At 40.4% G+C, this 15,217-nt stretch overlaps 1 protein-coding gene across 7 annotated transcripts in view; it reads right to left on the minus strand.

Moving 5' to 3' along the window:
* Positions 1-15,217, minus strand: part of htr4 (5-hydroxytryptamine receptor 4) — a 139,588-nt gene that overhangs the window by 57,745 nt on the left and 66,626 nt on the right. For all 7 annotated transcript variants that reach the window (XM_067519284.1, XM_067519291.1, XM_067519290.1 and 4 more), the window contains one exon: positions 9,922-10,122. In XM_067519284.1, the coding sequence (XP_067375385.1) occupies positions 9,922-10,122 (201 nt within the window). The remainder of the gene's footprint in view (positions 1-9,921; positions 10,123-15,217) is intronic.

A 15,217-nucleotide genomic window follows, 5' to 3' on the forward strand; every position in this document is an offset into this window, starting at 1 on the left:
TTTTTTCTGGAAATTTCTTGAATTTATTTTAACAAGTTTAAAAGTGTTAATTTGGTTTAGTCAATAAAATCACAGTATAACTGATGTAGTGTTACTTTAGCGTCAAGATTAAGCCCTGAATTTTAAAAAAGGAGGTGCAGCCCGCACCAAAGACTCAAGCTTCAAGTGTTTGAGACATTTGAGGCACATTGCCTTCATCAGTAGAAAAGTTTACCACTGCATCATTACGACTTATTTTGAAGTTATTTTCTTTGTTTTGAATCTTATTTTACAAATGAGTGGATAAAAAAAAAAAAGAGAAATAACACGTGTGAGAAATCAAACGTCTATATTTTGAGCTCTTTAATCTCTACTACAGACAAGAAGGTGTGTTAAGAAATACATCAACACCACCTATCATCAAAATGCTTGGCTGGTTGGTTGGTATTTAAATGTCAGTGGAGCCACTGGAGAAGACCAATTTCATGGAAGCTATCTGGAGCCAACCTAACGTGATTAAGTACCTGGTCACACCAAACAGAAGCGCTGGGTCTCAGTGTGAAGAACTATGAATTACTGCCTAAGGCACTTTGCTGACCCACGTGGAGTAATTCATCAGCCTTAGAAAAGCTGGGATTTCATCTTTTTCTATTGACAGTACTGTTTCTTTACGCTACAATGACAATTTCTTCTCAGACAGTAGAATTAGAACACTGTTCGTACTCCAAATAAAAATGCATCATGTAAAGTCTCTACTGCTAATGTGCATCAATAATAAGGTGTAAGCATCTCAATTGCTTTTCCTAATTTAGAACAATAATCAAATTACCAAAAGTAATTTTGCCAAGAGAGAATTTTTGGGGCCAAATGCAGGGCAGTGCATATATATATATATATATATATATATATATGATACGTTTAAAAATTAGGACGTCAAGTTGCAGTTATGTTTCATTAAAAAAAATAAGGATTCCAACCAGGCTGATCCTTCTTTTTCCTTCAGATTTTATCTGATTTGAAACACACCGTTTGTGATAATACATTGCTTATTTTATATTTACTTGGATGTGCATTTCTTCCTATTAGCATCGTTACTGCAAATAACCCAGGTTTTATTACACATTTCCAACATTGACAATTGACAACATCCGTAATCACGTGCGTGATCCGGCACAAAGCCGAGAGCATGCGATGTATCTGTATGTATCCGTTTCCTGGCTGTCACTTTATCTCGGCTGTGTGTGCAGGGTAGCAGCTTCACTGAACCCCTTTGTGTTGGAGCATCCTTGTGGAGCGTCTTGTATTTTTGGCCTTTGTTGATTTCCATTCCGCTCCTTCAAGCCTTTTCCAGTTTACAATGAATGAATATGAATGAATGCTGCAGCTGTCAGCTTATTTTCAATATTCTTCATTTTTGCCCTTGTTTTCTTCATTTCCCCATCTTGTCTCTTGGTATCCCGCTCTTTTCCCCGACTCATACACATTCTTGTGTTATCTACCAAAGCAGCAGGAAACACTGGAGGCAACAGATGCTGGCAACAGTGTTTCCACATTTTTGTCGGTTTCAGCAGCGACTGTGAGATAAATACAAAATCTACGTGTGTAGCCAGAATCGTTTTGTTGAGAAGAAAGGCCACACGAAGCTAAGACTGTGATGAGGGAACAGGAGTGGTCACAGAAAGTCACAGAAGACAGTTTGACATGTCACTGTAGAAACAGCACAGGTGGAAACAATGAAATGGCTCAATTCCATTTAGCTGTGTTGATCTCAGCGTCCAGGTGGTTTGTGCATGCTGGCTCACTTTCATGCCGTCTTGACTTTCTGGACACAACATGGTAATTAATGACACTTGTGTTGCTTCACTGAGAGACACGTACACGGATGCCTGGTCCGGAGCCTGCAGCAAAGCTCAGAGATTTAGAACCAACATTTTGCAACATGTGCGCTGCTTCGAATCACACAAACCAAGCAATCAAAATACAGTGCAGTGACTCATCCTGCATTCATTATGCAAAAAGCACCTCTCCGATTGCACCGTAGGGTCTGACATTGATTGCAGTTTTATTAATGGGAGTTTGACAAGCAGTACATGTAGCTATTCCAGTCTGAAGGTGCGTTTAAAGTCTACTGTAGAATTATTGTAAAAAACAATTTCAACTGAGGTGATGGTCAGTCAGTCTCTGAATGAATAATATTTTCAACAATCCCCAGACAGACAGCAAAGCAGCAATGCTTCATCTCTACCTATGGGGAGTGTCCATCCATCTGTAACCTGCATTATTTTATTCATATGTGCAGAATATAATGTAAGAAGTTTCCCCACGATTCCAATGGAGATCTCACAAATCTGCAAATCATTGTTTTTTTTACATTTTTTGAACATTTTTTGCATTTTGAAGGAAGAAATGTGTCATCTAATGAAGCAATTTGTCTGACTTTATCTTTTGCAGCACAGCCAAAGGTCCATATGGCACATACGAAACTAGGCAGATATTAGATGTCAATTGAAAGGCTTAATTGTTGGTTTTATTGATCTTATTGAGATTATTGGCTGAAAATTTAAAACAAGCCTTTAATGCTCCGGTGTAATAAAAAAAAAAACAACCTAAAATTCTGTCTTCCTAGTAGGACATAAGATGAATTGGACAAAGTGAAGCAAGTCAAAATCTGAATTCTGAATTCTTAACAGGTTATTCACATATATGAAATGTTATTTTACATTTTAATAATAATAATTGAACACATTTTAGAAGATTAAAAATAATACATTAGAATAATTTGGTGACTCATTCATCATGAGGTCGGACTTGTTCTTTCTGTGATTCAATCTCCAGCACAGTCGCTCGCTGTCAATGTGCATGTGGAGAGAGAGGAAAAAAAAAAAAATACTAGGTGCTTGGAAATGGGTCTTTCAAAAAGAACGTTAAGCAACAGTCTTTGGCAGACGACAGAAGATCTCTGGCTGAATATCCTCAAGAGCTGACTGAGCCAAACTTATTTAAATACTCACTTTGCTGCTCTGAAGGAAAAAAGATGGCTGTCACCACCACAAACATGACCAATCGTTAAGTGTCCTGACACAAGCTGTCTGACATATTTTCGTCCTCCACGTTCACGTGCACGTCGCGCTGTGTTCCTTCCTGTAGCTCGTCGTCAACAGCTCGACACAGCCTTCGCTTTTCAGCATCACTGCAACAGTTTCCACACACTGAACACAGTGAAATAAATGCAGTGACATGAAATGAGGGAACATTTGGTTGCTCTAAAAAAATGTGTTTGTCATTTAGTTTTTTTCTCTTCCGAATGGTTCGGTGTTTTCATTGTTTCCTTGTGTGTTTATGCTCTTTCCTTATAATCTGCTGTGCTGACACGTGTTTCCTCTCAGAGATTCAGAATATGTTGGAGAAAAGTGTGGCTTCCTCTGCTGGTCAGTTATTTTCTTCATTTTGCTCTAATAAAATCGCATTCGTAGCTGGAAGCTACAAATGACATCCACAAGCCCTCCGTATCTTCCCCTCACCTCTTCCATGAAAAGCATAAACACCAGAAACCAGCTTCTTATGCAGCCGTCAAAAAGTTTGAGTTGTAAAAGCCGATCGCTCTCCTTTGTGTCAAAAAGCAATGTAACAGCTTCCCCGCCATCCAATTACCCACTTAGTGGTGGTATTGATTTTTAGTGGTAAACAGATTAACTCCTCAAAAAGAACAAAGTGTTGATTCGCTGGTGTAAAAACAACACTCACGGCTACGACAGAAGCAAACTCAGATGTGTCATTAGGAGGTAATGACACATCTGCCATAGTAGCAAGTCAAGAGAGTAATGCTACATTTAGCAAATAACAGCCTGGTCTCTTGTCAGTTGTTGCATTTCTAGATATTCTATGCAATTTGAAAAGTGAAGGCTCACACCAACATGTTGCTGCCCCACTGAGACTTTTTCACTTTATATTCTACGTCATTGCTGTAGGTGTCAAATATTGAAGCATCATATATCGGAAACGGGAACCCTAAGCTTCAGCATGTAACACCCAAGGGACTGGACAAAGCGGTGCTTTTTGACCCCTCTGGAGTGAAAACGGGCTGCTCACACAGACATAGGTGGGCTGCAACATTTGGGGCCACTATGCTTCAAAATAACTTTACTCAAAGAGGCAAAGTGTCAGACTGGCAATGATTATGCTGCACAGTTTGTCACATAAAGCTGTTCACTGATTGGCTGGCTGTTTGGACAAAAGGGGACAGCAGACATAAGACTAATGGGCACAGGACAATTCCTGTGTGGTAAAAGCTGCACACATACAGGGCTTCAAGTCCTGTTAGTGATCCCTTGTGTACTTTGTTCAAGGCATATTGATTCTTTAGCAAACCCATAAAAATGACAATGTCCTCTAAAATATTTTTGATGTAGTGAGAAATGCATCTTCATACTTCATCAGCACTGATTAATATTAATAATAATATTTATATAGAGTCGTTTGAAAACACAATCTTAACTTCTCGATAAAAGAAGTGTTTGTGCTGGTGTATTTGACGATGCTTTGTCCGTCTCTGCACGTGCTGCTTGCAGTTTGTATTGACATGTTATAGTTTCTCTTCAGAACCTGAACGGCAGCAGGCCTGGGCTTCTGAACCCATCAGCTGTCAAAACCAGAACTACCAAAAGCTGTCTGGAGGCCAGCGCTTCAGTTCCAACTCCAGCTGCCCCACAGAGGTGAGGAGACCAGTGACAAGCTTGTCACAGTGTGATAAAATCCTGAAATTTCGACGTGAAAGGTCGACTGACCTCTGTGGTTCCTCAAAGCTACATCGTGCTTGAGAGCGTTCACAGCTTTTCCAGCCTGATATAAGCAGAGATTCTTTGTCTTGTTAATGGACATCTTCAGGGTATAAAATCAATAAGGGAGGGGGCTCTTTGTTCAGTATCTCTGCTCTGCCTTTCCCAAAAGGTCAGGCATTAAAGCTCAAAGGCATCTTCAAGGCGGCTGGGAGTAAACTAACTTCTTTTTTTTTTTTTTTATCTATGCAGCTGCCTCTTTATCCTCAGCTCAGTGCATAATGTCCTCTGCAAAAGTAATGGACCCATAAAGCAAATTCATATGCGTTTTAGTGCACTGCAGACAGCTGGGTTTAACATAAATAAATCAGATGAAAGCTCCCAAAAGTTCATTTTGGAAGAGATATGATTATGGTACAAATCATTTGATCTTCAAACCAAATGTCAATGTAAAGCAAAAACAGATTAATTTGATTTGCTGTCCCAACACTTTTGGAGGCTACTGTACATGTTCAGGAGAAATAAATGTGGTTTTCCGTCGATTAGTACGACTCGACTCTACTCACCATTTTTGCTTTTCTATCAGACCAAAGTGGTGGATATTACCTAGCACCAAGAACTTTTTCAGTGTCACCTCCACTGAGGCCTGAAGCTTTCAGAAGTGATACCCAACGGTGGCGTGAAAACAGTGCAGACTACTTATGGGTCAAAGACAGGAATCACTACCACTGCGTCTCATTGTCTTATTTCTTAAACTCTTTTTCTGCAGCCTTTCATTGTGATGCTTTCATTTTTAAACAAACAAAGAAAAAAAAAAGCTTAAACCAAGAATAAAGAACATTCCCTCCATTTGCCATTGTTTCGGTGCATGTGTATGAGGTCACTCACGGTGATGCAGCGCTGCTCTGACGACCAGCTACGTCGAGGGTTCTCAAAAAACTACAAGCAGTGACGACAGCACACACGTACTTCCTCATTAAATCAACCACATGCATTAATAAAGTGCACAACGTGTCGAACCCTGGTCTCCTCTGGAAAAGTCCTGTGTCTTGTTGTACAATTCACCACCCTACAAAACTTTCAGTTTATAATCTACATCATTCCTTTAAGCGTCAAATATTGAAGAGTTGTACTACATTGAAAGCTGCGAGCGTCAATCCCTGATGCTAACGTGTATCCTAAACATTACCATGTTAGGCAAAGGGACCAAACAAAGCAGTGCTTTATGATATGTCAGAAATAAGAACAGGCCGAGTCATCTCCGAGCTGAGATAAGGTCGCAGAGATGTGGTGGCCAAATGCCAAAACAGCCAGAGGTAGTAAACACTAGTTTACAATGCTGAAGCTTTTACTGGTTTGCTGGCCTGAGAAATTACCAGGGTCCACATTTTTTGTTTGGCTTTTGTTTCTTTTGTTAACCCTTCCATCTTTGTGTGCAAGTCCCTCTGTTAGTCCTCAGAGCAATTCTCTTTCTAACCTTTTCAGGCTCATGATGCAACTTTTAGAAGTCTAGTCTTTCCTTATTTCTCCCTGCGCCTTGAAGTGCCCACGAGCATGACAGTTGTGTATGCAGCGTCGCTGGTACACAGCTTCTGCTGACCTCTTGAGCTACTCTTTACGTAAGGTTTCTGTTTGGTGCTTAAGGCTTCTCAAACGTCTGGTTTGTTCATGGGATATCCAGCAAGTCAAGAATTTCCTCTCAAATAAAATCTAAAGTACTGTTGCATCAGCCAGTGCAACGTCTAACAAAACCACTTCTTTGCACCGTCAGGTGATTGTTGCTGGCTCCTCAGCTTAAAGTCGTGTTGGCAGATCTAAAACCAAACCATGAGTCAAAAACAGCCTCAGAGGTTAAACTAATGCTCTAGCACTGAGCCACCAGGACCCCTTTTGATCTACAGCTATAAAAATTATAAAAATGTATAAAGTTCTATTAAAACACACTCAAAGTTTCAGCCAAAACCGATTATCTTTGTAGAAACTTTTTAATTAAGCTAGTACTTTTTAATTATTAAAATTGAATTATGATCCGTTTTTAACATTTGCGCAAGTAAAGGAAACTTAAATTTCACCATGAAAATTTGAGCAGCGATAAAGTGTCCAAATAGATGTTGAAATTATAAAAATATTACGCTGCATATTTGGAATGGGACAAAATCTTTAGATTATATTATAAAATATGTATAATATGTGTAGTGAATAGTCCCTTAAGGACCCACAACTACTGGTTGATTAAAATTTTAAAAATGTCCACTGCATGACAACATGTTTCTGTTGTCTCTCCTCTACAAATCTAAAGTTCCTTATTTGTGTGTTACTGTGAGAGCATGTATCTAACTCTGGCAGACTCCTAAACCAAGAGGTAATGGTTCAGGAGTAATGATAATAAAGTGGGATTACCAACAAATCCAATGCGAATCGTGCCGTAATTGTTTTAATCCATCTTTGTTTTTGAGCAGCATAAAAGTATTTATGTGGGAGTGTGTGTGTGTGTGTGTGTGTACACTGGGATATTCTGCGGAACACACACACACACACAAAATTAATCTGGGCTTTCTACACTTTGGGGATTCGCTTACATTTGGCTGCAGCTGAGTGACAGTTTCATTAATTCTCCTTCTCATTTTGCAGTTTTACCAAAAGGAGAAACTTTGAGGCTGTCAAAGTTTGTCACTTGTTAAAAAAACGCACAAACATGACGGGATTCTCCAACCTGCAATTACAACTTGATGGTTTACACACTTCACTTTCAGTTAACTGAAAGAAAAACCCTGAGTCAGTGATACAGATACTTAAAGCTACTTAATGCTCTTTTCATTACGTGATCTACCACATTTCTAACACTAGCTAGAAATGTTTCCCTCATCTATGAAACAGCTGCAGGTTAATCTCTTCTTATTAGGGCAAATAATTTTATGTCAGCTGCAAAAAGCCATCTAAGTTTGAAAGAATGAAAAGATTCTGAATAGTAGTGGACAATTGTGCCAGATGTCATTCAAATTCCCTCGATGCGTTTCTGAGATTCACCACTGAAGAGAATGGGACACACATGTGATCTTTGACCACAAAAATCTAATCAGTTCAGCACTGAGAGCACGTCAACGGTGGTTGCTGAGTAACAAGCAGCAAAAATGCACCAAGCTGGTGAGTTAAATATTGGAATCCAGCAGCACAGTGAGCAAAAGTAAAACTGAACAAACGTGATTTTCGAAATACAGCAACAGTACACAGTACAACTCACAACTGATTTCTTCAACCAGGTTTACTAACCCAGAGCGGGATAATGCCAAATGCACAGACATGCAGACATTCCTTGAGTACACTGACATTTTTCACTTTAACTTTGTAGATTCTTGACATAGTGTATATCATAGCATCCGCTTATTTAGAGACCGAGCAATGACCTTTATCAGCACTAAGCAGTCAGGCAAAGGCAACGATTCATTCAGAAAACATCCCCATCAACACTGAGAGCAGGATTCAGTCAGGTGCAGGAGAATGACACAGTCTGAGGCAGATGTGCTATGATTCACTGGGGGACGGGGAACCTGGGGGTAATGAAGGCTAATTGCCTCACTGGACTGTAAATCGGTAACAGAAGTTGTGCTGTTTTGGGATGTGATGGCTGCAGAGTGCAAGGCTTCTCCAGGCAGATACTTAGAGCAAGGAAATTTCCTTTTTCACGTTTAGTCCGCTTTGCTTTTTTCTTTTGTATTGTTTGGAAAATGCTCTCGTGTTTACTCCATCAGCGTCATGCATTAAAACACATACGAACACACACTGAACGAGAACATTCGAAATATATCGTGCATTCAACCTTTGTTCTTACGGTACAAGATACAGCGAGAGATTGTGCAGGTTTTGCAGGTTTTCTAACCTTGGGCACATCATTACTAAATGAAAAACAGAAGAAGCAGATCACAACATTCTCTCAGCATCCAGCTGGGGTGACTCACGAAGACGCCCCACCCCTGAATCACATTAGCAGCCTTCGGGCTAGTGTTGGTCCTAAAGTGATCAAATCCTGGTGCATCACATGTCTCCCTCGTGTAAGAGTTAATCCAATGCCAGAATTAATATTTTCAATCTTTTGTGTCTCTCTGTCATCGCAAACCTTTATAAAAAGCAAGAATGAAGAGTGTTATGAAGTCTTGCCAAACTCAAAACGGCTTATAACAGGACTGTGTTTCCTCAGTAACACTGCAGCTTTATCTCACCTTTATAATGTTGTTGATAATTAATTACTAATTATCTATACTGCTGAGATACACACGGCGACAGAAGCTTGGAAGCTGTGAGACCTGAAAACACAAGCCTGGAGTCCTGTGTGCTGACCACTCGGATACAAATTCTACATTGATATAGACACAGACCGTACATCAGGGAGCATGAAGGAGTCATTTTTATGGTGCTTTCTTGCAGTTTGTATCGTTTATGTCCACTGCCATACTGAAAGTTGTCCGCTGGTTTATAAAAGTCAAAGTAATTTTTTCTTCTATTAGTGCGGCTGCAGAGGCAATAAAAATAACTGTACCAGTCTATATCTCACAAAGTCCATGGTATCAGGATGGAAGTCATCTCACTGCAGTTATTATCAGAGCCCTCAAAATGAAGGACATTGCTTTAATCAGATAACATCACATTGTGCGACTGTGTGTGTTCAAACATGCATCAAGAGATTGTCTGTGTCAGTCACGTTCTCACCTAGTTGAAATACTCTGGTTTGGGTGAAGGATGGGGTCTGGTGGGTGGACATGGTGTGGAATGCACAAAAGAAATCAGTGTGTTGTTTACATCGCAGCGAAACATGATAGAAACATCATCTCCCTCACGCGCTGTGAATTCTCTTAACAATTAGCTGCTCTGTTCGGACATTACATGGACTCTGTGGAGCTCAGAGTGTTGATCACCGGTGTCTGTTTAGTCTATTTAATATCCAGGCCAACTACTTCAGACAAGACCGTCACACTGAAACAACCGATATTGATCACATAAATCCAAGCTATGCCCCTTCGCTGTGCAGTGAAATAAAGATGAAGTATTTACTGGGAGGTGACTCTTTCACAAAACACAGCACATCAAGTCAAATAGAAAGTGAAAAATGGACCTGTACCGCTACTCCAAATCAAACCAGCACACGTGCACATATACCACCAGAGCCTCTTACCGGTCCAGGGCGATGCAACACAGGTGTAGTATGGACGCTGTCGTCAGCAGAACATCTAGCGACGTCCGGACCAGGCAAAAGGTCTCGCCGTAGATCCAGTGCTGGTGGACCAGCTCGATGGCACCAAATGGCATTACCAGCACAGATACGAGCAGGTCGGCAAAAGCCAGAGACACGATGAAGTAGTTGGTCTTGATTTTCCTGATGGGGGGAGGGGACACAAGATTAAAGATTTAGTTATACTTTTGTTAAAAAATTATTTAGCACTGCCGTTTCTCACGAAAGGTGGTTGAGAAACGTAGAATTGATAAAGAATGATTATGAAATGCATGTATCTCTATGAAAAGCTAAATAGACGTAATTACTGTAAATCCTCTAAAACAGAAAACCTATTTTGGCTCAGTATATCTGGGTCTTTCAGTAGAATAAGTTATAATAGCAAATGAATCCAATTTGTTGAACACATAATGTTCTTTGATGGCAAAAAGCCCCTTTCATACCTTTGTTTTTTACTGGTATATTTATTTTATGGACATTCAGTTGTTACATCTTACTTTCTGTAAAATGTAGTGCTGTCAACAGAAATTTCTTTTATTGCCACCAGTTAATTGTGGTGCCATTAACACAGGTTCTCTTATGATGAAGTGTTGCTTCACCTTTAATCTTTTATTTGTGCGCATTGTTTGCTGTCCTATGGCCTCGTACTCGTATTTCTTACTGCCCCCGTTTCCAATTTCTGTATCATCATTGTCTTTGCTTAATAGACCTTTTTATCAACTTTTAACTTTCAGGCATCTGTAAAAGCACATTGAATCGCATTAATCTGTGATATAAAAAGTGAAATATAAATTCCGTTAAGATTGATAAACTGATTTTGTTTGTTGAGAGCTTGACGGTGCAATTTTCAAGTGCAAATGAAATGAATTGCTGAGTGAAGAGACAAATTAGCTAAACGAGCATCAGGAAAACAGTACTGTTATTTCTGCCCACATTATCCCATTTAGTTTAGTTTGTGTTAATCATAGCGAGTTACTTGCTAATTGGAATCAATACTTTTAAACAATATCTGCATGTTTGGCTAAACATTTCAACGGATTTATCCCATAACTTAATAAGTGAGCATGTTTTCTTGTGGAGTTCTCTGGCAGCTTCCACACTCCAACCTCTATAATCTCTTTTCTTCCTAAACTCACTCACAGCTTAATGTCACGACTATTATTTATTTAATGTGCATTTTATATTTACATGAATAGAGGTACTGAGGCTATGTGACTTTGCCGTGGTAGAAATGAGTTATGGAATTTTTACTCAGATGTTAATTAGGTTCACCAGGTTATTATCATCGATACTATGAATTCACTCCCCTGTTAATAAGAGTATTAACACACCAGCAGTGTAGACTGACGCAAGAAGTTATTCATTATGTTCCATTGCAACATATTTTGTGAATCACACAATATTAAATGTTTGTAGTTTTAAAGCATGTATATTATATTCTTTACAGCTCCTTGAGGTAAAGCCTTCGGGGGAAAACTGACTTTGTACATTTAAAGTTCCCATAACCATCAAAGGCAAACAGAGGATCACAGAAAGGGGTTTAGATAAGTCACGGAAATCAAACGGTGTTTCCATTAGACACAAAACCACACGAGAACAGGAGACACACAACAACAGTGAAACAGAAGATAAGGAAACACTTTCACTAAAGTTGGAGAGCAAAGTCAGGCAGAGCCGCTGACTTGTGAAAGTGAAAAAGTTGAGCAAAGAAATCAAAAGCTCAGCCTTCAAATATAAGGAACAAAGATGAAGCCAGAAAGAGATTAAAGTAGATTCATTCTGCAAATAGGTAAAACACAGGGACATAAAAAGACTCACAGATCGAATCCACTTGATTGCTGTGACTAACAAGCTGCTGAATCTTTAGCCTTTTCTCTGTGATGAAAGCTGATTTTCTTTATCTAAGCAACACAGCTTTCGCAGATTTCACAGGGTTGAGCTGCCTTTACAAAGTATTGCAGAGCTTAAAAAAAAAAAGAAAGTCCACAATAAATGAGACCAAAGACATGTACAAATGGCAGCAACAGATCCAGCAGGAGAAGCTGGACAGAAGATGGTCCATATTGTTCTTCGCAGTAGGCTTCTTGCTAATAAGCAATTGTAGGCCTGTCGGTCCTACAACACATCCTGACTTTGCTTTTGCTAGTCCACCCATTCTCCCTAGAGGTGGGAAGTTCCTTCTTGGATCTGAAGGTCTCAGGACAGAGGGTGTTGTCGTGGAGCAGATTGTAAAGCCTACTGTAGCAAAGTGGGGCAGTAGATCAGGTGCTAGAGCCATCTACAAACCACAGGGTGAGTGGTTCCAATGCAGAGCCTCCTGGCTACATGTTGAAGCAGAACACGGAACCCGCTGGTTGTTAATAGTGTCTGCTATGGAGGAAAATGACTTGTTGTAATTGTTGTTCTAATTGTAACGTGGTTGCGTTATGGTCGGTAAGGCAGCTGTTCACCAACAACAGGGTCAGCGGTTTAAATCCCAGGCCCTCCTTACTACATGTCGCAGTGTCTCTGGGCGAGACTTTGGGTGGGTGAGGTGAGCACCTAGCATGGCAGCCAGTGCCATCGGTGTGTGAGTGTGTGTGTGTGAATGAGAAGCAACATTGTAAAGCACCTAAGATAAAAGCGTCTTTCAAAGTTTCATCTTTGACGTTAGTAATATAGTAATTTGTGTTGAGTTCATTTCATAATAATGATCAATCGGCTTTGATGCTGATGTGAATTGCTTTTGTGCATGAAAAATGAAAAGTTGACTTGAGGTGACAGGACCACACACACAGAGAGACAACCATTCACGCTCACATTCACGTATCAATAATTAACCTAACGGCATGTCTTAGGAGGGTTGGAGGATTCTGAGGAACACACACACACACACACACACACACAGGGAGAACATGAAGGCCACAAGCACCAGATTTATTCTGAATGCACTAGTTTTACTACATAATTACTTTGTGTTGAATGAGTCATGAGCCTCTTAAGATAATAATGTGAATGTAAGCATATACAATGCATCCGTCACCATTGCACATTGCATTTCTATGCACACAGCTTTGTGTTTGACAAAGACCAGAGCTGCTGTGAATGAAAACCACCCAGCCGTTAAGTCGAAGGCTCAGTATTTGTAACCCGTCGACCTGAGCCCTCACCTGAGCCGTTGACTCATCAGTCAGTCAAACTGTTGGAAAAAAGAGATACTAACGGCTTTTCACCCTCTTGGAGTAATTAGGTTTTGCTTCATCCGGTTGGTGTGAGTTGATCAACTTTGCATTCAGGGATGAAACACAGCAGTCGGTCAGTCCGCCGGCCTCCTCCCTGTGCAGAGTGCATGGTCTGCTGTCTATAAATAGCCTCAGTAAGACCGGATTACTGTGAGAGTTTTCCCATCTCGCTGTCACTAACCCAAACAGCCCCTTAAGACTGGCTGTCAGTGCTGGAAGCATCGGCTCTGCCCACCAAGCGTGGGATAAGTACCCATAATGCACATCTCCAAAACACCACTGCATATATGAATAACGCATACACGCGTCCCGTGAATGCATAATCACAGCGATTGTATACACATTCACTGTTCACACACACACACACACACACGGTTAAGTTGGCTGCAATTCAAAACGGTTTACACACTACAGTATTAACACTGCCAGAGAGGGTGATGTCATGTTTGGTTAGTCTGACATAATGTGTTTGTCTTAAAGTGCTAAAAATAAATAAACTTTATTAAAAGATTAACAGACACACAATGTGGGGTTAGACATTAGAGATGCATTAAATACTGTATTTTATTTCAATTATATGCACAGACACACGGTAGTAGTTCACACAGCAAGAAAGAAAATTAAAAACCCTGCTTTGTTTATGGGCTTTATGGTTAGAAACACCATGTTTTTCTTTATGAAATACTTGATGTAATCACAGTAGCAGAGGACACTGAAATGGCTGAAATGTACTTTGGATTTTTGTGGCTGAATTCGTCTCTTTCAACTACAAAGATTTCAGGGCCGAAAATCAATTGGCACCAGGGAAATAACAGGAAAACTACGCCGCCGAGTTAGAAGTTTGGATTTGATAAAATGCTGCCTGAAGCAGCAGATGCCTTCGTGGTGCAATGGGAAACTTTTCGTAATTCACTTCAAAACCACAATAAGTCGATTTGTGCCTTAGAACTTGGTCAACTTATTTTGACCTGATCTTTTTTGGTGTAGAAAAATGGGATAATGCTCACACGGTCAGGTCCAAAGACAGTACAATGGTGTCTGCTTTACACACTCGCCGAGGCCCAGTTACACATCATTTTTGATTTATTCATAATTTAAATAAATATCTTTTACCGAGTAGCATGTTTTATACACAATATCAGCAACTGAATGAGAAAATAGGTTTAATAGTTGAGGTTTCATTTAGAGCAGCACGACTGCTTGTAGAGCTGCTTCACATCCAGTGTAAACACACCATGTGGCAGCGTGTGCGTCTGTGTGTCTTGTTCACAAACTTGACACAGGGAAAGAAAGCAGAGGTGGTTAGTGATGGTGGCCGTGTTTGTGTGGTGGTTGTTGACGAGCGGTTTAGCCCCCTGTGAGTCACCTTCTGCTGGTGTCGACTCCGACTGTGTTTGTGTGCATGGCAGTGTGTGAAATGCCTCTAAGCTTGTGTAGCATCTGTCCTTTCTCGCAGGCAGGAGAGAATTTACTTTGGGATATTTTTTTTTTTTTTTTCCCTGACTGCAACACTACTTTCTGTATAATAGACTTTTAACCCCATTTTGTTGCCTCCACCAGAGATCTGTAGCTGTTTCCAGTCTAAACAAACTCTGCAGTGAGGAATAGGAGAGAGATTGGCCTCAATTTCTCTTCCGTAGCAGGAAATAGAATTCAGTCCAAGGCCATTGTGATAACTGCTATGCTGCACACTGAGGCTCTATATACTTCATGGCAGCATCCAGCATTTCATTTGGCTACAAGCACATACATCAGTCACAGTAACAACACTTGGCGATGCTAATGTTGTGGTGGACAGGAAACTGGGACGCTGTGATGCACTGTCTGCTCTGTCTTCTCTGATGCATGGCAGCACTACGTGTCTCCCAAAATGCATTTCACATGGCGAGCTGAGTAATCAGTTACACTACGTCGTGTTGGTCGTTAGTGGGGTAGTTGGAGCTTCGGGTCATTCATCGTCACGGACGTCATTACCCGTTGGACACTTCTGTAGAGCAGGTGTGTGTCTTGTCCCTGTG

Source organism: Channa argus, chromosome 10 (assembly GCF_033026475.1).
Source record: "Channa argus isolate prfri chromosome 10, Channa argus male v1.0, whole genome shotgun sequence".
Taxonomy (NCBI): domain Eukaryota; kingdom Metazoa; phylum Chordata; class Actinopteri; order Anabantiformes; family Channidae; genus Channa; species Channa argus.